The sequence below is a fragment of the Pleurodeles waltl genome, chromosome 6 (assembly GCF_031143425.1).
Source record: "Pleurodeles waltl isolate 20211129_DDA chromosome 6, aPleWal1.hap1.20221129, whole genome shotgun sequence".
In the NCBI taxonomy this organism is placed as follows: Eukaryota; Metazoa; Chordata; class Amphibia; order Caudata; family Salamandridae; genus Pleurodeles; species Pleurodeles waltl.
In genome coordinates this window covers 489,362,253-489,389,108 of record NC_090445.1, presented here as the reverse complement: position 1 = coordinate 489,389,108, position 26,856 = coordinate 489,362,253, and the positions used below count along the sequence as shown (strand labels likewise).

General features: G+C 43.7%; 1 protein-coding gene across 4 annotated transcripts in view; it reads right to left on the bottom strand.

The window, feature by feature from the left end:
* The window catches only part of TRAF3IP3 (TRAF3 interacting protein 3), a 229,544-nt gene continuing 202,688 nt past the window's right edge, over window positions 1–26,856 (bottom strand). For all 4 annotated transcript variants that reach the window (XM_069238632.1, XM_069238634.1, XM_069238631.1 and 1 more), the window contains 2 exons: window positions 672–785; window positions 1–266 (listed from right to left, as the gene is read on the bottom strand). In XM_069238632.1, coding sequence (XP_069094733.1) covers window positions 165–266; window positions 672–785 — 216 coding nt within the window. In that variant the 3' untranslated portion in view covers window positions 1–164. The remainder of the gene's footprint in view (window positions 267–671; window positions 786–26,856) is intronic.

Sequence of the window (26,856 nt, the reverse complement as noted above, 5' to 3'; positions counted from 1 at the left end):
AACATTCGTAGGAACCTTTATTAAATAGTTTCCTAAAACTGCAAGAAGGGCAAAATACACCATAAACATTTAAAAAAATACTTTGAAATTCCGAAATTCCTGAGAATTTTTTTCCCACTTTATGCCTAAAGTCAGTATAAAATCTGTAAGATGCATACTCCAGGTCATCGTATAAAACGGTGCTGTAGAACAATGATGTAGAATAGTGCTGTCGTTATTGCTAGTAAAATCATCAGGCATGGAATCAAGCAACTGCTGCAGCATCCCTGAAATGAGAACGGAATCGGGTTTTGTCACATAAACTAATGTGCATAAAGAAGGCAGATTCTGAATGAAAAAAAGCCTCGCACTAACACTCTTTGAATGTCTTTGTGTAACAACAAAACCTGCTCTTTGGAATAGCATAATGTAACCAGATCTTACGTGAGCTGGGAGTCATGAGAATACATTTACCCAAAAGCAGCTCCCAAAATGCTGACGTTTTCGTTACTATGTTCAGTGATCTAATTTAGGACTCCTAGATCATTAATGTTCGAAAGTACGAATTGTTTTAGCTTGGGGTAAACAAATGTATTGCTAATAAGTTTGTAATAGTTCTAAACATTCGCCTTTACCTTCTATACATCAGAGGGACCTCTAACTATGTGAAGCACACTGCAGGCATCTTTTACCTTTGACCTTTTCGCCTGAAATGTTTTGATCTGGTTTCTGCATTCACGAAGCTTTGTCTGGCAGAAGAGGTATTCCTCACTCAGGCAGTCCAACTCGGATTGAAGCTCAGCACACTAAAATGGTAAGAAAAGTTAACTTAATACCAACATAACAAATACACGAAGTGTTTACTTATGATCAACATTCGAAGAACTATACAGTGGTAGTACTGTGTAAAAAAATAAAATAAAAAAAAAGTAAGCTCCATTGAGCCCTTGCAAATAACAGCAGAAGTGCCTACTAATCAAGTATTTTGTTTTTCAGTTTATATTTGATAGATTTCCATGCAATTTTCAAAACCACCTCTTACTATTATATACCAGCGGTAAACTTATAAAACATTTGTAATAGGATTGTAAAATGTAAAGGTAAGATATTGCACATCCACAAGAAGTAAAGAAGATTGGCTGCCCTAAAGCAATGACAAATGTATAATATGGTTGAGTACATGCATGTTACAGCTCATACCTCAGCCACACAAATGCACAGTGAACACTACAGTCACATATTGCGCCACCATTAAGATGGCTTGAAGTGGTAGTATGCAGGCATCACTGTGCATTGAGTCGACTGCACTAACAGAACTTGCAAGCTGGCACACGGCAATTTGTATTCACAAACAACAACAAAATGCATTCCTATTCCTATTTATTTCTTAATGTACGTGGAGAACTACTTTTGTTATTTGGTTACTGGATTTTTTTCTGTGTTGAATCTGCATTCTGGGTACATTTCATAAATGTGTTTTTTTTTTTTTTCTACATACCTGTGGTATCGCAGACCACACTGTCAGGACTTTATGCCATCATGTGAGAAAAATCTCATACACTTGCACGGTCTGTGCCTCTTAAGCAAGATACATTTAGTTGCATAGCTTTACATGCTTTTAACACATTTGTTTATTAGGATGGCCTCAGGCTCGTTATGTCCCCATCGACCCCTCCCCCTCCAAATTTGCAAGCTTTAGTAGATGGGTTTCAGGGAGTTTGGATGTCACGGTTCTGTGTAATGTAAATCATTTGAATTGATCTTTACAGTTCCTCTGACTTTAATTGGTGACACAAGTGGGGTTTGGGAGAGAAAATGGAAGAAAGTAAGGAAGGGAGGGAAAGGCAGTGGGGCATGTATCAGGTATTAGAAGGATGGACAGTAGGATGAATGAAGGTAAGGATGAGAGATGGGTAGGTGAAGACGTGAAGGATGGATGTGGAAATGGCCAGATTTATAGATAGAAATTGTATTTAAGGGATGGATTAAAGTATAGCTGGATAGATAAAAACGGATCTATTGATGGTTGCAGAGATGAGTGAATGGATGCAGCAATAGACTAATAGATGGACAAACGGATGCAGAAAATCATGGCTGATGAAGTGAAGGATGATGTGAAGAAGAAGAACTAGAGCGGATATACAGAAGGAAGGATGAAGAGATTGGTGATACAGAGATGGATGAATGATTGACAGGATGGAAGGATGGAGGGGAAAACAAAACGAATTGAGAGAAGGATGAATGGCTGGAAACAGACAAAGAAAGTTGTAGCAAAGAAAGGATGGAAGAAAGGATAGATGGAAAAAAGACAGAAGAATCCAGAGATGGAATGAGAAAGAAAGATGCCAACCTCATACCCATCCTCGACCGATTGCTGGGCTCACTCCCATTACTTTCTCATGCAGTACTATTTTGGATATTGTTTGAAGAAGGGGATATTTTATTCTTCGGGCTCTTCCTTTCGTTAACCTGATTGATTAGCTATTTTTCGGTAAACTGTCACTGGGCTTCAAGCCCTATCTCAGTTGGAAACAGACGTCAGTTAAAGACCCTACATTCTTTTGCTTGTCCTGCTTAGAGAAGGACCATGATTCTGCTGCATGTTTTTTGTGCTAGAGAATGCATCATATGCCATATAAGAAGAGTCTTGCTCAAGCTGGTCTCTTTCAATGTGTTGTGTTTCTCCTTGGGATTAGATTGAGTGTGCATGCAGGTTTAGGTCAAGGTCTCCATCTGAGAAGTGTCGGGCACTAGCACAAGCGTCATGGCTGGAATAGAAAGAAAACAGGAGGAGCCACATTTTCTTCCTCTACACAGACTGTTCCAGTAGCATCAGTCAATTGCTCAGGTGCGCCTTTCTGTTGTCGAGGTATCTACAGTGTTAGGATAGGTTTTCATTGAAATATGTTTCAGATTTACCCAACATCTTCCCTATCAATCATTGCAGGTAGTTGTGACACAGTCATATAATGTTTCAACTTCCATTCAATGCATCAGGAATTAAATATTTTGCGATTTTGGGTTAAAGTGTTATTGGAACTGAAATTAGGGTTCGCCTCAGATGCCAGCGTTTTCCACTTTGATGAATTTAGCTCCGGCGTCATTAGGCCATTTTTCATTCAATGGGTGAATAGATTTCTCAGTTTGCCTAAGAAAAGTTGAAAGGCTATTTAAAGGAGAAAGAATGCCCTAACATTGCTATGGTTTTTGAGGGAAACTTCTTCCTTTAAAATGCGAGACGTTTTGCATTGGACCCTTATACTTTGGAAGTTTCTGCATCAATTTAAAGAAGATAAGATGCTAATGAATTGCATGATGTTTTTTTTATCTTTAAGGCTCAAATATGTCTTTGCTGGCTGATCTTCACACAACTAGTGGTTTGGATACCTTTCTGAAGTGCAGTCTTATTCAGTAGACACATATTGCCATGGTGGTCAAAATGGTGGATAAAATCCTTCATATTTAGTTGTACAAGCTGGTGCAGAAAGTTTCTCTGTTGACAGTAATCTGTGCAGAGAAGCAGTCAGTGAAATAGATTGTTTCATTTAAAGTTTAATTTAAAGTGCTGTAGTATAGGAAATGGCCCTCTCTACAGGGTCACCTTCAAACGTTTTGCCTTCCTTCTACATTTTGCTGGGTTTTATTGCTTGTTGGCTTTAAGACTGTGCATTTTACTGCTTCTAACCACTGGTGAAGTGCTTGTGCTCTCCCTAAAACATGGTTTATTGTTTTCTACCCATTTGGCATATTTAGTTTACATGTGAGGCCCCTGTAGAGTAGTATACCATATATCCAGGGCCTGTAAATTAAATGCTGCCAATGGGCCTGTAGCACTTATTGTGCCACCCCCTTAAGTAGCACCTTAAAACATGTCGCAGGCCTGCTATTTCAGCCTCAATGTAGTGTCCCGCTACCATGTGGATGTGGCACTTAAAACCCCTTGCCAATCCTTAACTTCCCCTTTTATTACATACAAGTTACCCCTAGTTAGTCAATAGGTGTGGTGTAATTAAAAGGTAGGACGTGTACTTTTAAGTTTTATATGTCCTAGAAGTGAAAAACTCCCAAATTTGTTTTTCACTTCTGAGAGGCCTAGCCTTCTAATAGGATAACAGTAGGGATTCCTTATTAAAATGTAATAAGCTGTAATTCCTAAACCAGAAGAGGTAGCTATATCATGTTTGGTATCTATGAACGTGCAATGACAAACCCTCTTTAATGTTAAAGTTAAATTTATCATTACAAGTTAGAAAATGCCACTTTAGAAAGTTGGCATTTTCTTGTCTTTAGCCCTCTGTGCCTGCAGCATGTCTTGGGTCACATGACTGGGTGTAACAGACTTTCTGAATTCCCTCCAGACAGTCACACAATAGTGTCATTAGCTGAGCCTGAATGGCCCATTAAGTGTCTTGATTGGGGGGAGGGGCTTAGCACAGCCCCACTTGCACCTGAATAGGCTGTGCTCTGCTATCACACAGTAGGCTTAACAACCCTGTATAGTCAGTGCAGCTAGCTAGATGCCAGGGCAGGGAAGGCAAGAAACTCCAGGAACTTCAAAGAACCCTTCTGGAAACATCTCCAAACTTCTAGGAGCAGGCACCTGGGTATAAAAATAGGGCTCTCAGAACCACTCTTCAGTTCACAACAGGACCTGTGGAAGGACTCTTGAAGGACTAACTGCTGCTGTGAGCTGCTGTGCACTCTGCCAGGCTGCTGCTGCACCTGGAAGGACTACTTTTCTGCCTGGAGGCTGCCTTGTACCTTCGGAGACCAGTCCTGCATCATCACCTGCACCTAGGTAGTTAAGAAGTGACTCCCAAGGGCTAGATTAGCTGCCCTCCTGTTCAGAGCCATAGGGTCATAACAGGCTCCCACTATCTTAGACCCATACCTTGACCCAGCCTGCGTGAGTCTTGAACCCTCAAGAGTTCGCTGTGCACTCCTGGATCCTTGGTTATGGTGCTAAAGGTGTCCAGGCGGCCAAAACTGAGGACTTAAACATTAAACTTTAAAAAATAATTCCTCTGGTTCTACTAGATGGATTGTGATGGGGTGGGTGTCAAACAATGTATTAACATTTTCTCTATTTTTAAAATGCGTCTGGATTTTTATTATGTCTTGTTTTCACTTTTTTTTACTGTTTGTGTGCTGCACAAATACTTAATACATTGCCTAGAAGTGTAGCCTGACTGCGTTTTGTGCCAAGCTACCCAGGGTAAAGCACAGGTTAAATTAGTGACTTTTCTATGGTTCACCTGCAAGGGATTGTTGCTGTTTCTTGGCCACAGTCAACGAACCACCCAATTTCTCATATGTAGCATTTCTGAAAATATGTAAACTGTGTAAATTTCAAGTGAAAATTATGTCTTAGAATTGGTTATTTTAATTATGCATAGTCTTCACCAACTCCCACTAGCTACTGATGTTGCACCTGAAATGGGTTACCTAAATTGCTTAGAAGAGTATATAATGATATCCATAATTATGCCACATTTTCACGCAAGACACCATTATTTCTAATATGGAAGTAGTTTCTGATGCTGTGTTCAACCTGCACCTGCTTATTCCTCACTCCCAATCAGCGTCCAACTGCAAATCCATCTCTCCCCTTGTTTCAGCAGGGCATCGGGTGAATGTTGTAAATGTGGTAGCAATGCAGAACGTTGTTAGATAGACTGGATTGTGAATGAAAGTTCCACTATGTACCCTAAGTATAATTTTCAAGAACTTAAGCTGGAAGTGTTAGTGTGGATGTGCAGATTTTATGGGCCATTGTTAGAGAGACATGTTTAATTTTGAGCTGATCATCTCTGGAAGGCAGTTGCAAGGGAAAAGAAGGAACATTTCTCTACTTTATGAAACGGGTTAGTGTACAATGCTTTTAGAAAATACGTTGGTGTTTCTGATTTGCCGATGCATTCCTAACCATGATCATACTATGCTAGACTTGCAGACTCTATTTTTAGAAACTGTGATCTGTATATAAAAACTTTAGACTTTAGCTGTTCAAGCTTAGTCTTAGCTTCATTAGGCTGTTCATTTTTGGGTTCTGTTGGATTTTACAGCTGTCATTAGGACTGATGTTATTGGAGACTTTATTTTCTATGTCAATTCGACTTAGACTGTCTACGGGGTGCGTCTATTCTGTTTATGAGTTTGACACTTAAAATTCTTACTTACATTTTTTTCACTATGTTTTCATGAGTTCTATGATTTTCTATTCATTCTGTAATTGGACTCCTAATAACATTTCATGCATATTTTTTCTGTCTCACATTTAACAATTTCTACTTTAAAATCCACTTGTTACTCTATTCTTGGCCAAGAACTCAATCCTTTACACTTAAAATGTTTATTTCTGTTCAACTCTGCTAAATTGTGTTTTTCTGACGCAGAGTGTAGTCCCTAACGACTAGATCATCTGGCAATATTGGGTTCGGATAATTATTGGGGTTCTGCTCCAATAGCAGTTAAAAGATCCGTTGTCAAAACAGTTTTCTACTGCTCCAGTGGCTAGGGGTTCCTGTAAGAAATATAATCTTACACCCTCTGATTCACCTTTTTTGTTAACTCATCAGATGCTGGAAAGTTTGGTATTTCAGGCTTCTGCTGGTAAATTAAAATGGAGTTCTGGTCTGGCAGATTCCATTGATAAGGATTCTAAGAAGTTGGACTAATAGACTAGAAAACGTTTGATGCAAGCAGCTTTGCATTGCATTCCTTTAATGTTATCTGTTTTCTACCAAGGTATACACATGCCATGTTGGAAGTGTCAGTCTTAACTGTATCTTCCCCCTCCCACATTCTGGTACAGGACCATTTAAAGAGCTTCTTCAGGTCGTTATTGATGCATGTAGACAGATTCTGCACAATGGTCTAAATGCCATATACGTAGATGTGTGAATGCAGGCTTCTAGGTTGCCACTGGCTGTTCAATCAAAGTTTAGTGACATGCCAGTTGATGGACAAAGTCTAGTTGGATAAAAAACAGGAGGAGTGCTTCAGAGATTCAAACACTCGCACCATGGTCTAGGCTTTGGATTGTGCTTCTCCTTCACAGAAATTTCATAAGCAGTACAACAATTTCTGATAAATCTACCTCTGGATTTCTCACCTTTTGAATATCCCAATGCGCTGGTATTCCACAGAACATTTTTTCATACCTCTCCACATTGTCAAGGACATCACAATGCCACTGCTCCACATGCAACTCTTTGTGACATCATCGGAGCCATAAGAAGCCCTCGTCTGTGTGCTAAACATCAGTTCCCTTTTTCCTATGTCTTCGACGCGTAACAGTTTTTCTCATCCCTCCCTTAGGTTACTGTTGGCGACAGTGTTTCAGGTAGGAAAAGCAGTGGAGACTGTTTTTCTGCTACAATGTCTCCACCATAGAAGTCCAGTTTCCAGCCCTTAAGGAGTGTGAGGGTCAGGTGTTGATCACTGATACTCACAATGACTGTTCTTGACGTCCTAGCTTGGACCACAGCATCCACACCTGTCCTTCATGCCAGGAGATGAACCTGAAGGCTTGAAGAGAGGGAAAGTTCCTCATGGCAAAAAGAAGGAGAAAAGAAGTCATCAGAAGACTCGACCTCGTTCGAAGTTTCTTTCTCCACATTCCTCTAAGTCATCAAAGAGGAAGCACAAGAAGAAGTGACGTGCCAGTTCCCGGCGTCGATCTTCGAGAGTGTTTCTCTGGCGTTGATGTCAATGCGCCCGAGGTTAAGGGAAGGCTCTTCAGCTCCATCTCCTGTAACCTGTCCGGTATAGCCTTCGAGTCCAGTAAGACCTTCGGCTTTGCCCGGGAGACCTGATCCAGAACGAGATGTGTTTCATGCCGATAGCTGAAGTACTCTGCCTTCTCAGGGGCCGAGGAAGGTGACACCTTCGACGGCTTAAGCTCGGCAGGAGTCAGCAACGCCTTCACCCAACAGCGGAAGGCTCCATGCTGGCACTGGATTATTTCACTCCAGTCCCGATGGATTCGGCTGTTCTGGTGTCCAAGTCTCCAGCACCAATTACAGCATTGTCGGTGCTGGTTTAATCTGCTACGGCACCACTCCTTGAGTCGAGACATGGATCCCATAGGGAAGCTCAGGGTCTTTTGGAGGAGGAGCAATATTTGTGTGCCCAGCAGGATCCTGACCTGGAAGAAAGTGAAATTCTTTCTCATCCATATATTGAGGGACTGGACGTTGCAAGTGGTTTGGACAACTCCCCATAATGAGAATTGTTGTCATGTACACCTCCTGATGAAATCACATCATATCATGCAGTGATCAGGAAGGCTGCATACATGTTGGAATTGCCCCTTCCTACAGCAGAACCTAAGCCTAATTTGTTGATTGAAGTGCTGCATTTGGCTTTCTCTGTGTCTGAACCACTATTGCCTTTTAATGCAGCCTTATCCGAGCCTATTTTGGACATTTGGCAGAAAACATTATCAACTCCGGCAGTGTCTCGACCCATTGTCAGAAGGTACAAGACTGCTCCAGGGGACTCTGTGTTTTTGAACAGTTATCCATCACCCAAAAGTTTAGTGGTTCAAGCTTCCTGTTCCTTAAAGTTGACTGCTGGTCCTTTCCAACTTCTCCAGCAGATAGGGAGTCTAAGAAAATGGAGCAAACTGCAGAGAAGGTATTTTCTTCCAGTAATATGGTTCTGAAGTTGGCCAATGCTACTTGTATTTTGGGCCAATATATTCATGCCTTGATCGACTCTGCAAGGACAGTGGTTCCAAACCTGCCAGATGATGTTAAAGGACTTTTGTAAAGCTGCTAAATAACAGCCAGGCGGCAGCGAGGCAGGTTATTCAGTCGGGCCGGGACATGGCTGATTCGGTGGCTAGACCAACACCTAGTTGGTGCAAAACTGTCTGGTGCCAAAGCAGATTCTGCCTTGAAAAGCGTGATGGGCAACAAAGCAACAGTGAGATCTTTAGGCCTATAATCTCAGGTCAGAGACTACAGCTAGTTTCACAAGTTTTGGGGATTTGGCTGGAACTACCTTTCATGGCAGGCAGCAGTTCAACAGCAGAGTCCTGCAGAGGATGCAGCAGAGGGAGACAGAGAGGAGCCACCCATCAGCCTTCCTGCTCTTCTTCCCCGGCCAATGACACAACCCTAGTTTTGCCTTTTTGGAGCATGTGTTGCCGGTGGGAGGAAGGTCGGCCCATTTTTTACCACAGTGGAGGTCCATAACGTTGGACCTGTGGGTGTTGAGTATTATTATAGAAAACTGATATATCCTACCCTTCCAAGTATTTACACCACTCTTTCCTCCGCAACAAGCTTTTTGTTCAGAAGAATATCTTCTGCTCCGCCAACAGGAGGTTCAATCTATACTCCAAAAGGGCACAGTAGAGTTCTAGAGCAGAGTCACGGATGCTATTCTTGCTACTTATTCCTAAAAAGGACGGTCATTTACATTTGATCCTAGACCTCTGGGTTTTCAATCGGTTCCTCAAGCAGGAAAAGTTCAAAATGGTCACCTTAGCATAGGTGCTTCTTGCCCTGGTCAAAGAAGACTGGATGGTTTCAATCAATTTGCAGGATGTGTATTTTCACATTCCCATTCTGCAGTCGCTCAGGAAGTATCTCCTCTTTGTGATGGTATCTCAACATTATAAGTCTGCAGTCCTTCCATTTGAGCTTACTTCTGCACCTTGTCTTCACAAAGGTGATGACAGTGGTCACAGCACATATCAGAAGGTGGGAAATACTGGTATTCCCTTACCTGGACGATTGACTGCTCAAAGCCAAGTCTCCAGAAATGGTTTTGCGTCACTTGCAGTTGACATCTCGGTTGTACAACCGCGGCTTTTCCTTAAACATGCCCAATTCTCACCCAGAGCCATCTCAGCACACCATCTTCATAGGGGCAGTACTAGACACTATATTCAGCCTTCCTAGCCTCCTCCTCAGATAATTCATCAACAAACACGGAGGTATAGGGTCGTATCTTTGCAGAAAGGCTCTTCGGCTTTATATAGTGCCACGTTACTTGGCCAGAGTTCTGAACGTATGTCCGGCGTCTCCATCCAGACGTGGTGCTTCACATCTTTTGGCTATGGGGGACCCCTAAGATAGACCTGGTTGCCTCTCTCGAGAACACACACTGCTCGTCGTTCTTCAGCGTCCACTATCCAATGCAGGAGGCTGGGGGGCTTGTTTCTATTGGACTGGGGTTTCCAGCTGCTTTATGCATTTCCCCCCATATCTTTAATTCCTCGAGTTCTGAGGAAATTTCACCAAGACCAGGCCCAAGTCATCATAATAGCCCTAGATTCACCACAAAGTGTATGGTACACAGACCTTCTTCACCTCTCACTGTGCCCTCTACTCTGTCTCCCTCAAAGGGAGGACCTCCTCTCACAGTTGCATGGGCAGGTTCTACAACCCCACTTCTAGAGCCTGCAACTACATGCCTGGAGATTCCATGGGGTAATCTGAATTCTTTTTCTCTTCCCCTGACATAGTGGATGTTATTTTATCGACCATGCGACACTCCACCAAGTCGGTTTATGCTGGCAGATAGGCTAAGTTTATAAAGTGGTTTGAAGAAAATTTGATTGACCCTCTAAAAGCTCATTTGTCTGATATTTTACATTTTTACACTTTCCCTAGAGCAACAAGGTTGTGCAGTTGCAACAGTTAAGGTATATTTGTCTGCCCTTTTGGCATTCCTTTGTTTACTAGGCCAACCTTCCCTGTTGAAGTCCCCTATAGTTCTAAGGTTTATTAAGGGATTTACTAATAAGTATCCTCCTCCTCCATTTATCATGCCTGAGTGGGATTTTAATTTAGTACTGACTTACCTTATGGCTACACCAGTTGAACCCTTGCATAGTTGAGATTACTTACTTTTAAGACTGTTTTTCTGGCTGTCAAAACATCAGCTAGACGTGTTAGTGAATTGAAGGCATTGAGTGTGAAAACCCCCTTCACGACTTTCTATGCATATAAATTGGATTTGAGAACCAGGGCTGCTTTCCTACCAAAAAGTGCTACTCCTTTCCACATGGGCCAGTCCTGTGCATAAAGATTTGCTACGCCATGGCTAACAAAGAGCCACCTGAGGGTATTAGAGCACACTCCACTAGAGCTAAGTCTTCTACTTCCGCTTTAGGTAGAACTGTGCCAGTAGTACACATTTGTAAAGCGGCAACTTGGGCCCCCTCCACACTTTTGCAAAGCACTATTGCTTGGACTCTGAGGTGAGGAGGGACGGTCACTTTGGCCATTCTGTCTTGCAAGATTGTTTGGTATAGGCAGACATGCGCCCACCTCAGAGTGCATGACTGCTTGGGGATTCTATTAAAAAGATGTGAATCGAATCCACAGGCAAGAGTTACTTACCTCTGGTAACGCTTTTTCTAGTGGATACAGTATCTACCTGTGGATTCCTCACTGACCCACCAGCCTCCCTATTGCTTGTCTGCAAATCCCCAAAATAAATCTGTTTGTATATTATTTATGTATTTCTTATTTAATAAAAATATTTGTACATATGTATCTGCATTGTGACATGTTGTTGCATTTGTGATGCTGGTTTCTCACGTTTGCCTCGAAGGCACAAAAAAAGTGGGTGGAAACTGATGTTGGCATGCCGACGAAGACTTCTTATGGCTCCAATGATGTTACACGCAGTCGTGTGCAGAGCTGTGCCATTGTGAAGTCCCCGTCGATGTGGAGAGTTATGAATAAAAGCTTCTGTGGAATGCTGGCACAATGGGATATTCAAAAGGTGAGGAATTCAAAGGTAGATACTGTATCTACCTGAAAAAGTGTTATCTAAGGTAAGTAACTTGTTCTTTAGAAGCTATGGACACCAGCTTGGTCGCAAGCTCACCAGGCCAGTAAGTGTTGCAGATAGAACAGTTTACCTTTCCTGAATACATCTCTACCTGTTACCCTTTTCCCTGCTCTCCTGTGACCCACCACACAAAACATCCTGATGATGAGGTGGTGGCTTTGTTGGATAAGGGTGCTAATGATATGGTGCTTGTTTTTCAGAGATGGATGCCACTTTACTCTTGTTATTTTTGTTTACAAAAAAGGAGAGTGTTTGTGTTTCTTCCCAAATGTCCACTTCTTGAACATTTTTATTTGGATGACAAATTCAGACCGCTGACGCTTCAGCAGGTGCTTTTAGCACAGCAGGATTGGTTGGTGTCTTTGAACGACCAAGATACTCACTTTCATATTCCCATTGTCTATTAGCACAAGATTTACTATGTAGAATATCCATTTCCAATTCGTAGTTCCCTTTTGGTCTCTCTTTTGCCCCCAGTATCATTACCATGGCTTTAGTGGCAGCCAACTTGAAGAGAGAATCTATGTGAATCTGGACCAGATGACTGGGTGGTCGAAGCCAGCTATCCTGAATCATGATCCAAAAGCCTGATTTCTATAACAACTCTTTTATGGAAGCCTGGATTGTCGTCAACTAATTGGGAGCAGTGTTTTTAAAACTATCGAGGTGATACAATATACATTGGTGCTGTCTTGAACACTCTCTTGTTGGGTGCTTTTCTGCCTCCAGAAAGGATTTTGACATTTCAAAAGATCGCTATTTAAGAACAGTCAGACTAAGCCTGTCAGAGTTGCTAAGCCTGTCAGAGTTGCACTTAGTTGGCTAGGCCTGATGGGTTCATGCTTGAATGCAGTGCATCCTCAACCATGCAAGGCAAGCAGCAACCAATTTGTACTGCATTTACCATAACGCAATGGGGCAAACTGCATGCCTGGAGTGTGAGGCAGTGTGACCCCAACTGATTCCTGTTTAAAAAGGCTCCCTTGAGCCAGCAAACTGATGTGCTGTGGTTAAAGCACCTGTGTACCAGTGAGTGGTAGGGAGACCTGAGAGGACTTTGGCAGCATTTCCAGCAATACCAGAAAAAAGCCTGCTGCTCTCTACTGATGAAGGGTTAAAACCAGAAACAAGTGTCGAGATATACAGCACTAGCTGCACCCACTAAGGTGAAAAACTACAGATGAAGTAAGCACAAATGTGTACTGCATTTAGCATAATGCAATTGGGCAAACTGCATGCTGGAGTGTGAGGCAGTGTGCTCCCAACTGTTTCCTGTTTTAAAAGGCTCTCTCGTGCCACCAAGCTAATGAGCTTTGGTTGAAGCACCTGTTTGCAAGTGAGTGGTACTGAGATGCTAGAGGACTTAGGCAGCGTTTGCAGCAACCTCAGAAAAAAGCCTGCTGCTCTCTCTCCTGATTAAGGGCTAAACTGAGAAATACGTGTCTAGAGATATACAGCACTAGCTGCACTCACTAAGGTGAAAAACTACATATGAAGTAGGCACAGATTTGTAATGCATTTACCATAATGCAATGGGGCAAACTGCATGCTGGGGTGTGAGGCAGTGTGCTCCCAACTGTTTCCTGTTTAAAAAGACTCCCTTGAGCCAGCAAACTGACGAGCTTTGGTTAAAGCACCTGAGTGCCAGACAGACCCGAGAGGACTTTGGCACCATTTCTAGCAACCCCAGAAAAAAACGTGCTGCTCTCTACTGATGAAGGGCTAAACTCCGAAACGTGTCTAGAGATATACAGCACTAGCTGCACCCACTAAGGTGAAAAACTACAATATAGTAAGCACTTGTTCAACCCATTTGGCCTTGCTTAGGACATCAATTAGGGGATCTGAAGTTAATTACAATGAAGGAAGTGTTAGATCCAACACACTACAACAACCCTTCTCAGCATGTCAGCCAGAAAGGAGCTCAAGTCGGGGGAGAAAGTAGGTCTGAGGCTGGAGAAGAATCCAAGCCACTAGCTGCAGCTAGGTCAGATAGCCAGCTATCCTCTCTATCAGGATGATTAATATCTGACTCCTCTACCGCCTCTCCACCATGTACCTCAGAAGGATAAACATGAGGGGACTCTTCAGAATGTGAAGGAAGATCAGGGGTAACCGGCATGACTGGTGCCATACCAGATGTCAAGAAGGTGATTCCTCGACGTTGATTCCAACTTCAGACAGAGGAATTGGACTTCAATCGCGCTTCCAACTTAGTCACTGACTTCGGATGATCAGATACTGGCACTGGAAGTGGAAACCTCGAGGACCTGTGCACCACCGCTGTAACAGTTTCGTCAACTGACACTGAAGGCCTACCGGAAGCCAAGGCAAACCACTGGCGTGGACACAGTCAAGGCACTTTGCACCTCCTTGGGATCCACAGGTGCTCCAGAGGAAGACGATTCACCAAAGACAGCGTGAAGGGAAACATAATATTCATGCATCTAGTTTAGAGACTTACCTCTTGACGTCGATGGAGAACGGCATGAGTGAGAACGACTCCTGGAACGGGCCCATGAATGGTGGTCAGTACGAGAAGGAGACCTTCGATGACAGGAAGACCGAGATGGCTCTGATATCTGTGCCGTCAGAAGCTTTATACGATGCTCCCACAAACCTTTTGGCCAAAGTTGACGTCAGAAGTTGCACTCTTCGGCATCATGGTGCTGGCCCAGGCCCCACATACAAATTGGGGGGTCCTCCACAGGTCCCACACGGTTTGCACCCTGAAGACATGGGAGGAATAAGTACGCTGTTCCCACGTGGAAAACGCCAAAGTGGCCTCTAAATGGCCTGACTAACAATTACAGGATCTGCATTGTACGCACGGAAAAAAGGAAGTGACTTTGGCAAGGGGGTGATATGGACTCCGTTGACATCACATCCGGTAGATGACATTGATACGGAGTCGTGCAACGCCCTATTCTGACCTGCAGATGTGCTAATGGAAAAAAGTTGCTGGATCCAGGCTCGCGCCTCTATCGGAAAGACTGGCACTGATCCTTTTTTCATCCCGTCTTCATATAATTCAGAGCCTTCTGGCAGTGGGCTACACAGGCAGATGTGGCTGTCAGCAGTTCATCTAGTGGGTAAGTAGAATTAGACAGTGACTGTCTGAACAGGATGTCTTCAGTGAATGCAAGTTTTTATCCAGAGGTAGAATACGAGCTATTCTTAGTTGACTATTCATGAATGTACATTTGTTTACCCCACCTTTGCTTGAGAAAGTATCTCTTTAGGAGATTTTGGATGTGAATGGTGCACAGGCCGTTGATCTGAGCTACCTATTCCAGAAGATAGCTGGAGTTTGCTCTTTGGTGTATAATTATTTCAATAAATCCCTTGTAAATACAGGCCAATCATTTTTATTAGTGCCTTTCTTTTAGCTCAGGATTTAGGGTTTTGGTGTGATTCCAATGAATGATTATTAAGCCCATGTTTCTGCTTGTTTGTTTTTACTCCAAGCGGGGCTTGTTATTTAAACATCCCGTAATGGTTAGGTTTGGGGGTTCCTAAGGTGTTATAGAATAGACCTTTGACAGGACAAGAATTGTTGTAGGCCCCTTTAGCACCTAGGTTGGTCACACTTTTTTTAGCATTAGGCCTGTAGTCTGTGTCATTTACATATGTATGCTATTTATGTATTTTATATTTTTTAGCATAGTCCTAAGTTTGTTGTTTTTATATTTTAATCAGCTGCTTCTTTCCAAGAAGACATTGGGCCTGATTTAGAACACTCCGGAGGGGTTACTCTGTCACAACGGTGATGGATATCCCGTCCGCCGAAATCTAAATCCCATAGGACACGGTGGGATTTAGATTACGGCAGACGGGATATCCGGCACTGTTGTGACAGAGTAGCCCCTTCATCGAGTTCTAAATCAGGCCCACATTTGTTTTCACTGCACATTTTATCAACCGTTCTTACAAAGTGCACTTTGTGCCTGTTCAGGGCTGTCTTGTACGGTACCTGATATACTAACTTGTATTACCACCCCAGGAGCTCAGGAAACAGTCCCCATTTTCTAGATACATCAACAAATCAGGCCTGTTCTTCTAAACCTGTATGGATTATTATATGAACAACATGTAGGCCTAATGGGAGCAGAGGGCATTCCAGTCATGACCGTCCTGGGACACACACCATTCTACAGACAGCTTTGCTGAGCCTGGTGCTGACTTTTCGGCTTCCTGATAGGATTGCCACCCAGACAACAGGCAGACCCCTGCTATCCTACTCAGGTCTCAGGTGGGGGTTACTCCCTTATATAGGGACAAGCAAAAGGGTTACAACCACTATGCTTTAAGACTTAAACACAGGGTGTACACAGGAATCTCCAGACTTTCTAGAATCATAGAAAATGTTGGGGTTATCTTCTTTACGCTGGTTGTAATGATAATTACCGTACTATGTTTCATCGGCTAAGTATAAATTTGAGAACCCTACTGAAGAACAGGACGTGGACAGTGACTCTGCTAGACAACGCAGCAGAGGTCACAGTAGTTCTCCAGAATCTTCAAATGCTTCTGGAGGGGACAGCAACTAATGGCTACCTTGAAGTTGGAAGCCCAGACAGATGTCACCTACCCAACAGTGTTTATAAATTAAAAATTCAAATTGAGAGGCAGATTAAGCGCACAATTAAAGTCATCTCTGGGAAAGATTAACGCTAAACAGTGACATTCTTCTGGCAGACAAAGGTGGCTGCCAGAGTTTGTCCAAATGCTCCCACAGGAGAAGATGTTATTTTGCCATATTTTTCAGTCTTAGTTCCAGAACTAGTAAAGGAAGCCTTTGCTGCAGAACGGGCTCTGTCACAGGCTCCAGCGCTGTACCACAACCATGTGGGTTGGGATAGGGACTCTCCTTATCACATCATACGTATACGGTCCAGTCTACAAATACAACCTCAGTATCCTATAAAACATGATGATAAAGCTCCAGTAACGGAAGCTCTCTCACAACTTGAGTACCAGGGAGTAATTGAACCCTGCGTATCAGCTATGAATAACCCTTTGTTTACCATAGCTAAGCTGGACCATTCTTACAGAATAGTCTTAGTTTATAGACGTTTAAACAGTCACTCGCACATTTGCAATTCAAAATTCACATAGCACAACTTTTATGAACAACATTGTATGCAAAAAATATATAATGACCCTACATATCTCCAACTTGTTTTTCTGCCAAAATCTAATGCTTAAAAACCAGGATTTAAACACATTTTCTGAGTTAGGCCCTTAGCGTCGCTTTTGCCGACTTCCCCAAGGGTATAAGAACAGTCCAGGATTGTTCTCAGCCCATGTTGCATCAATAGTACATAATTTTGATCCTGATGCTTTGTCCTATGTAGATGACATTTATCTGACAGATGACGATCTTAACACACATTTGGACGGGAAGATTGCATTGTATTGTAATCTGCCAACCATGGCTACAAATTCATTTTAAACAAAACTAAAATTGCTTTTCTCAGTGTCCTGTTTCTGTGACATAAGCTTTTAAATAAGAGGAAAAGTATGGCACTACACTTATTAGAGAAGTGCACAACTGCAACCACCAAACAATATAAAAACCTGAAATACTTGTTAGAATTCCTTAATTTTGGAAAAACATACATTCCAGATTATGCACAGCTCATAAAGCCACTTTATGATTTGATCTGTCCTGACTTCTAAAGCAAACATTGGACACCAAAACGTACACATGTTCTCAGATCATTACAAACTGACATGTTTGAAGTAAAACACTTACACATAAATCAAAACAAATATGGTATTCTGGGTCAGTCTGGGTGCCCTAGGATTCACATACGTTACATTCAATGAAAGTGACATTGTACCCATTGCATACAAATCTCATTTATACTCCAATGCTGAAATGTATTTTGAACCAAAAGAAAAAATACTGACTGGAGTTCAGATGGCAGTCATACAGAAGAGACCACTAGCTCAGGATAAGCAAATTATTGTCATTACCCTGATCCCAGCCCTTGAGGCTGTTACCAAAGTTAACGTTCCAAATCTAAAAGCATTACAATGATGGTGGATACATTGGGCTACCTCCTTGACTGCCACTGATGTTGATTATATTTTTGATCCAAAATTACAGACCCAAGAATTTCTACAATATGATCTTGAGTACCCAAGGCCCTCTAATATCATCTCCCTTGGCCATTACAGAATAATCATCTACTCTGATCATTCACCTAAACCAGCTGTAAGTACCAAACACCAATACTCTGTGGCTTACACAGCCAATTGTGGAGTTATGAGGTATGGTAAATGAGGGGAAAAGTATGGCACCACTCTTATTAGAGAAGTGTGCACTACTACAGCCACCAAAAAACTACAACCACTCCCCCCTCTACAAACCTACACACAATCCCTAGGGGACTTCACAACACAACTTGCTGAGCTTAAAGCATTGCTTTTTGCACTGGAACATACGGATCCTGAACTTCCTATACTTGTTGTGTGTGATTTGTATTATTGTGTCCAGTCCTTTAATGAAAACTTACACTACTGGAGCCTTAATGGGGTCAGAGATTCAAAGGAAAACAGCATAAAACACAAATGTTTGTGGGAGAAGATGCCCGGTCTTAAAGAAAAACTGCCACAGGCTCATGCAGTACATACACTGGGCCACCTATGTGTTGGAATACACGTTGTAGGAAACTCATTGGCTGATGAAACTGCCAAATCTGCAACTGCTACGGGATCTGTTGCTGCAATAACTGGTTTACATATGAAGGTGATTGATGGCAATCTGGCTGCTGTGAATGGTTCGGCTGATGGCAAGCCCTTACCCAAATCATATCTTACCAAGTATTTCTACCAATGAAGTGCCCAAAACATTCCCTTCGTAACAATACCAGGGGTGGGTGATCGTGTTATCCCCAATCAAGATCATAGGCTAGAACTGGTCAAAGCAGCTCATGAAGGTGTTGCTGCTTCCCATGCTCATGTGACAGCTACCATCTCTCTTTTACAAAAAAGGTATTGGTGGCATGGTCAATACAACCAGGCCAAGCAGTATGTCCTTAGATGTGACGTGTCAACAAATTAAAGTTTCCATGAGTAAACGCCCACTGCAGACACCCTTCTTAATAGCAAATAAGCCTATGCAGTGTGTGTACCTGGACCACTGTGGTCCCTTAAATTCAGATGGTGCACAGAAATACATTCTAACTGCAGTCGACTCTTGCTCCAGATTTCTATGGGTGTGGCCACAACGATTGGCTGATGCTCAAACTGTTATTATTTGCAAGTATTTATTGGGAAATAAGGAGTTGCAGCATTCCATTAGGACCAGGGCCCTGCTTGTGCCTCTAGGGCATACATGGACGCCATGGGAACGATGGGTGTTATGGTGCATTATTCTAGCCTCTACCATCCTGAGGGTAATTTGGCAGTGGAAAGAAAAAAATGGACTATAAACAATTCATAACAGTCAGGGTAGAAGGCTCACGTTGTAGTTATATCTATTACTTGTATGGCGTCCAGAAAGCACTACACTATCTGCCTAGGAGAGCTTTGGGAGGCCATAACCCCTATGAGGCCCTGTTCGGCATCCCTATGTACATCCCAGATCTTGATGGTATTCTTGCAATGGCGACAGTAACACCTTTTCACATAAGTGAACTTGTCATTGTCTTGCAGGAATTATAACAGAAGTGAAATTAATATTTCTCAGGACGTGCCTGCCACCTTCAGAATGAGGGATTCAACAACATCCATAGGCTGGGTTCTGAAAACTGGGGACCTGGTTTGAGAAAAGCTACCCAAAATCTGGCCCTTCCTACCGATTCTTGGAATACAAGGAACAAGAACTGTTACTCTACCACCACTACCTGGCACCAAAGACAACCCATATGTCCGCATTGATCACATAAAATTGCAATATGTGGCCAATTCTGCACAGTAGACCACAGGGATTCCTGGGTAGTTCCCTTGCCCCTCTTACTACCATACAAGAGATACCTTTTCAAGCATTAAACAACTCTGGAATTTTTTCCAAAAGCTTGAGGAGAGCAAATAATTAACTTTTATTGATTCCAGTTACCATTACTTCGACAAGAAATTTCCAAAATGCTAATTTGCAATTTACAAATGTAGCAAAAACAGATGCACATACAATTTACAAACATAGCACATACTACAAACCCCCTTTGGCTACATCTACCAGTTCTCTTTCACCTGTACCGCCTCCAGTTTTTACAGACTGCTTTTAGTTATTTTGCCGACATTGATGATTTTTCTCCAACTTCTTCAGCACCAGCTATTGCACCAGCACATGGCATACTTAAGCTTTTTAACTGGTTTAAACACAACTATTTGATTCATCAATGGTGCTATGTGTGGATCATATTGGCATCACTTGGTTTCCTTCTATTGATTAGATTTATCGTCTTTTTTCTGCTTACACATGATCATTATCTTCCCGAACGCTCTGCTGTTGAACTGGTGGATGAGGTTTTAAATCCTTATTTGTCTTTACATAAAGTGCGAAGAGACTTGTCCCTTATGAACATTTCTGCTGTTCCAGTTCCTGGTGGGATTTTGGGATAAAGATATATATGTGGACCAACTGAAATGATACAAATATGTTGGAGGCTGGTTATTTGTAGGGGCAAGTACACACCTACCACTAGCAATAATGCCCCAACACAGGGTTGGGTCTGGTCAAGGTCTCACAAAGTAGGCCCTAGCTCAGCCCCCGGTAGCTTGGCAACAAGCAGTCAGGCTTAACTTAGGAGACATTTATATAAAGCATACACCAATACAGTAAATAAGTAAGACACAATACACAATAAAAATCCCACACCAACTTTGTAAAAATAGTTAATGTTTTTATCTTTAAAGAAGCAAAAATCAAATATAGAGCAATGTAGGGAACCAGAGTTATAAATATTTAACGATTAAATCATAAATATGCTTTCTACTGCTTAGAAATCAATAGTTCCAACCGGAGACATCTAGAGGTTCTTGACCGGGACAAAGTCAAAGTTTGAGGCCGACCGCAATGAAGCTCTGCTCAGATACACTGAATTGAGAGGCCTCGTCAAAATTTTACTTTCGCAGTTGGAAACTTTTCTGGAACTTTTCTCTATGTTATGCAGTCCTCAGCAAGCCAAATTTGATTCAACGTTGTCAGATTGCTTTTCCGATTAAAAAAAAGTCTAGAGCTCCGGAGCTTTCACTGGGACGAACCTGAAATCCTGGCTGAATCAGGGGTGGAAGGTAGTCGGCTTGACTCATAACAGCTAGTCCATCCACTTATGCAGCTTTTTTCAAAAGTTAATCCAAACTCCTGGACATCCTTAAAGAAGTTCTCCTTTGGGTCTCAAAGTGTCCAGAACACAAATCCAAGGGTCTAGGAGCCCTGATATGGTCCTTGGAAGTTTGGGACTTCAATTCCTACAATGCACCTGGCACTTGGCGACGGCGATCACTAGCGTTGGCCTAGTGTCTGATCTGAGGATTCGCAGGGCTAGCTCAGAGCTGCGGACTCCCAGTAGTCTGTATGCCGGGGCCAGCCATTTCCTGCGAGAGGCGGTGTACGCGGGGCAGGCAAAAAGGATGTGAGGGAGATTCTCGACGGGGGCTTTGCAGGCTGGGCAGTCGGTTGATTCATTGTGTGACCAACTGCTGGTGAATAATCTTAATGGGAGTGTTCCAATGCGGAGCTGAAAGTACAGTTTCCTTTCCCTTGGGGCCGTGATTAAGTCTCAAAAAGCCTCATACTTGCATGACTCTTTTAGGTTGGCAAAGTCACAAGATAATGTGGTGTGAAGTGCAGCCCTTGTATCTTCGTGATTTGCCATTTGCCAATATAGTTTCTTTAGTTCGCTTTTCGAGGGGAAGACGGACGTAGTTGGTGAGTTCCAGAGATCACCGAGCCCGAGTGAGTACAGTGACCCCTTGATGTATCGTAGCCAGGGGATTCTGTGAAGATGGTCGGCTTTTAAAATGACCTGCAGAGCTTTAGTAAAGGTATCGAGCTCTGGGGTGGTCCAGAGACGCCGCCAGTACAGCAGAGGACGCAGGCGGGCTTTATGACCAATGCGTTTGATGCCGAGATCCTTAAAAAGGGGGAACAGTGGGGTGCTTGGCGGAAGGGACACAAGGGCCCTCATTACGACCCTGGCGGTATAGAACCGCCAGGGCCGCGGGACGCGGTGGCACCGCCGACAGGCCCGCGGTGCCCCGCGGGGCATTCTGACCGCGGCGGCTTAGCCGCGGTCAGTAAAGGGAAACCGGCGGTCTCCCGCCGGTTTCCCGCTGCCCCCAGGAATCCTCCAAGCCGGCGCAGCTTGCTGCGCCGGCTTGGGGATTCCGACTCCCCCTCCCGCCATCCAGTTCCTGGCGGTTCTCCCGCCGGGAACCGGATGGCGGGAGGGGGAGTCTCGGGGCCCCTGGGGGCCCCTGCAGTGCCCATGCCAATGGCATGGGCACTGCAGGGGCCCCCGTAAGAGGGCCCCTACAAGTATTTCACTGTCTGCTTGGCAGACAGTGAAATACGCGACGGGTGCAAATGCACCCGTCGCACCTTCCCACTCCGCCGGCTCGATTACGAGCCGGCATCCTCGTGGGAAGGTCGTTTTCCCCTGGGCTGGCGGGCGGCCTTTTGGCGGCCGCCCGCCAGCCCAGGGGAAAACTTGAAATACCCGCTGCGGTCTTTTGACCGCGGCGCGGTATTTTGGATGGCGGAATTCTGGCGGGCGGCCTCCGCCGCCCGCCAGAATCAGAATGAGGGCCAAGGTTTCTCAGGAAGTTGTTTTCAGCGATGGTTATGTCTTGGATTTTGGTGTAGCCCCATAGTTCAGCCCCGTAAAGCGCTGAGGTCACGGCCTGGGCTTCGTATATCTGTATTGCTGGGCGAATTGGTTTTGTGTGTGAGAGGTGAAAGTTTTTTAGTAGTACCCCTGTTGTTTGTTTTAGTTTTAAGGCTTGTTTTCCTATGTGTGATTTCCAAGACATGTTGTCAGTAGATGTTATGCCCAGGTAGCTGAAAATACCCACCTTCTCAAGTGTGGAGCCCTCTAGGGTAAACTTCCCTCTGAAAGATCTATGGGGATTAAGGGTCATTAGTTTTGTTTTCGAGGCATTAATTTCAAGTCCCTGCGTTGAGCAGAATTCCTCAAAACACGTGAGGAGTTTCCTTAGACCGCTAGGGGTCTTGGATATCAGAAGAGTGTCATCAGCAAAGAGTAAGACTGGGATTTTTTGTGTGCCAAGTGAAGGTGTGTCAGCCTGCACTCTGAGGAGGGAGGGGACGATTTCATTGATACAAAGAGAAAAGAGGGTTGGGGCAAGGACGCACCCTTGCCGCACACCCCTAGATAAGTGGATTCTGTCAGTTAGTTGCCCCTTGTTGCCCCACCTGACTCGTGCGTAGTTGTCCTCGTGGAGTCGTATCAATATGGCTAGGATATGCTCCGGGATTCCCATCCGAGAGAGAGTGTCTCATAGTTTGTTGCGAGGTACTAGGTCAAAAGCAGACTTTAGGTCCATGAAAGCTACATAAAGGCTGCCTTTACCAATGAACACTGTTTTCCAGTATAATAGTAGGAATCTGAGGGCTTGATCGGTAGTGGATATTTTCTTCCGGAAACCGGCTTGTAGGGGACTAAGGATATCATGTTCAGTCATCCAGTCTTCGATCTTTCCTAGGAGGCAGTGGCAGAAGACTTTTTGCACACAGTCAATTAAACTAATAGGTCTATAGTTGCAAGGGAGTGATCTGTCGCCCTTTTTAAAGATTGGAATAACAATAGCCGCTTTCCAGGACTCGGGGATTGGTGCCCCAGATGCTATTGCGTTCGCTATAATGGTGAGGTATCTTGACCAGGATGCTAAGTCGGTTGAGAACAGGTCTGCTGGGACACAATCCGATCCAGGGGCCCTGCTGCGTTTTAAGGTGCTTAGGGAATAGGTTATGTCACTTTGGGAGAACAACTGGGGTACTGCGGTGGTGGGTGCTAATGAGGGGTTTAGGTGGGGGCCCATGCGAACAGGAGTGGGGCTATCATGGTCAAGGGAGTACAGGCTGCTAAAATGAGTCTTTCGGGGCAATATTGGTTGTGATGTCCAAACCACTGGTTTCTGGGCCTCGCGCTGCCAGGGACAAGAACAGACTATAGTTCCTCTCGCGCACAGCGTCACTGAGTGCTGTCCACCATTTATCATCTTGGTCATGCTTGGCTTTGCGTATTGCTGACTTGTAGGACTTCCTAGCTACGCGGATGGCGGTGGCGTCCTTGGATTTAATAGCTTGGATTAAGCGCTTGGTTAGGGACCGACACATTTTATTGAACCAGCGGTGCCTACTTATGGGTCATTTGCCATCATGGGCTGTGGGTACTGTGAAGTGGGCTGCGATATCCCTGAAACAAGAGGTGTGGATTAAGCTTATATCCTGGTAGGGGATTGCGGACCCGTCTCTAGGTCCATTAGTGTGGATTTTAGGGTGTTATTAGCTGCGTTGATGAGTGCGGGCCGAGCCGCGACCTTGTCCCACTTTAAGTGTTGTTTATTGTTAACCAGGCTAATACCCTCTGGTGCTACTGCTGGGGAGTTAAACGTGGGCGGGAGATTACCTAGAGCTAATGTGTGAGCAGAGAGAGGGTTATGATCACTTTCAGTTCTTTCAACAATCGTCATATCTATGACTAGAGGCCATAGTCTTATGTCAAATAGACAATAGTCAATTCTGCTGGTGTGATTGGTTTTGTTGAATGTGTGATGGCCTTTGGCGTCTGATATGGTTCTGCCATTTAACGCCCTGAGCCTGAACTCCATGGTCAGTGACTTGACTTGGACAGCGACCTGCGTCCATCTCTTGATGGGTGGGATGGACAGGGTGGGGATAGACCATGCTCGATCCTCCTCGTTTGTGGACCTGAGATCATCCCAGTCAAGGGGTTCGAATGTGACATTGAAGTCCCCAGCCACAATGGTTTTATGATGGCGGGGATAGTTTTGTAAAAGGGCTGCCAGGGCGCAGAGGGTTTTGGAGACTTGACCCCCCGACCCTTAGAGTGTAGATATAAAAAATGTTCACCACAGTGTCAGGCCCAAAAGATAGACGAAGGCCTAACAGGTCGGGAGAATCGGTGGGTAGCTGTGGTATATGGCAGCTAAGTGATGTTTTAATCCAGATGGTCAGGCCCCCTGAGGGCCTGTTCGAAAAAGTGGGTCGAGTGACCATGTCTCTTGGAAAAGACATATGTCATGTTCATCAATAAAGGAGGAGAAGGATGGAAGGGGGAGAATAGATTTCAAACCTGCCACGTTCCATGAGACAAGTCGTACCCCAGTGAGTGGTTGAGCTATCCTGTCTAAATGCCTGGTGTGTGCATGGTGGGCTGTCAGAGGTTGATTTGGCGGGTGTGGTTGAGTGGGAAGAAGTGGGAAAATACCAATGTTTTCCCGTGAGGCCTGAGGTGATTGGTGATGTTCCTCTAATGGAACTGACCGGGTCCTGGTGCGGGAGGTGCTTGCAGGCCTAGCCATCAGCTCTTGAATTGGTGGACAATACGCCTGCAAGATGAAAGATGCATCATTATCATGTTTGCACAGTAGACTGACAGTGGTCTTAGTTTGAGTGTCATGGATAGGGGAGAGAATACATGGACAGGACAGACAATGGTAGGGCTTAAGGCAGACCTGGGGGTGATAGATGTTAGATGGTTGCATGGTTTATCAGCATAGATTTTAGATGAAGCTGAAAGTCAATCATTTTCGCCAAGGGTAGATACATTTTCTGCTGGGCGGTAGCTCCGGCAGTCCCCGTAGTACGTAGGCGGCCTAGGGTATTTAAACTGGATGAGTGAGTATGCTGGTGGGCTTGTTCTTGCATCTAGGGCCAACAGATTGTTCACCATGGTCCCGTCCTTGAGTGTCAGTTTTAAAATGTTAAAATGTGTTCCCGGATCTGGCTGGATTTATCATTACCATTCAAGTCCTTGCATACCATATTTAGCTCCTTCCTTATGCTTATGAAAAATAGTTTCATCTTAGCCTGTGGAGCTAACTTGCTACAATGGTGGAAAATGAAAGGTGCAGTTTTTCCCTCACCAGTGCATATAAAATATATTCTATAATAATGTCTCTGTCCCTGGTTATAGTTACATGACACCCCACCCCGGGGCACCTAGGGGAGATCTCAGAGTGACCTATATGTACAAATAAAGTAGATTATCAGTTCGGAAATATCTTTAATTCCAAAGTCGAATTTGCACACATTTACTTTTAAAAGACAGTCTGCAAGGCAGGGCTTTCTTTAAAAATGACAGCAGGCAACACAGCAGTGCACACACCAGTGCAAGTAATCTACTGGGCCTCTAAACTTCCTTGCCCTATTACATACTAGGAACTTATTGGTAGTTTGAACCCCCTATTATCTACTAGAAACTTACACGGGTCTGCCATTGCCAATTGGAATTATAACATTGGACCATGTCCCTTTTATTCACAGCACTGGCCCTGGTCCTATTTAGCAGAGCCCATAGCACAGTCAGGGTTAGTTACAATCAGTATCAGTCAGAACCACTGGGGTGAATATGCTAATAGGGTGACTTTCTCACAAGTTCCATATGTTCTTAAACATATGGTGGTGCTGCCGCCCTGCACATGCAGTCTTATTATCATAATAGGAACCACTCTACATAATAGGTCTTCAGTATTCAATATCTTGTTTGGAAGTTAATGCAGGCAACATATATTAAGTGACAATGGAAAAAACAATGTTGTTTTTAGGAAGAAATTCAAAAAGTATTTAATTTGTTAGGGCTAATTAGTGTAAATTAAATATTTAAATGTGTAGTTTAAAGCACTAGGAGGGCAAAGATGCCATTTTGTAAGGCTATGTTTAAGGGCCGGATGTATGAAATAATCTTGTGATTCCAGACCTAGTAATTCTCAAAATCACTGAATTTGTGACCGTAAAATGCCTTTTCTAATGTACGAAACCTAATAATTTTATGAGTCATAAAGCTATTTCAAGTCACAATTTAAAAAGGGCATAATAGGGTCGTTCCTTCCAAATTGTGG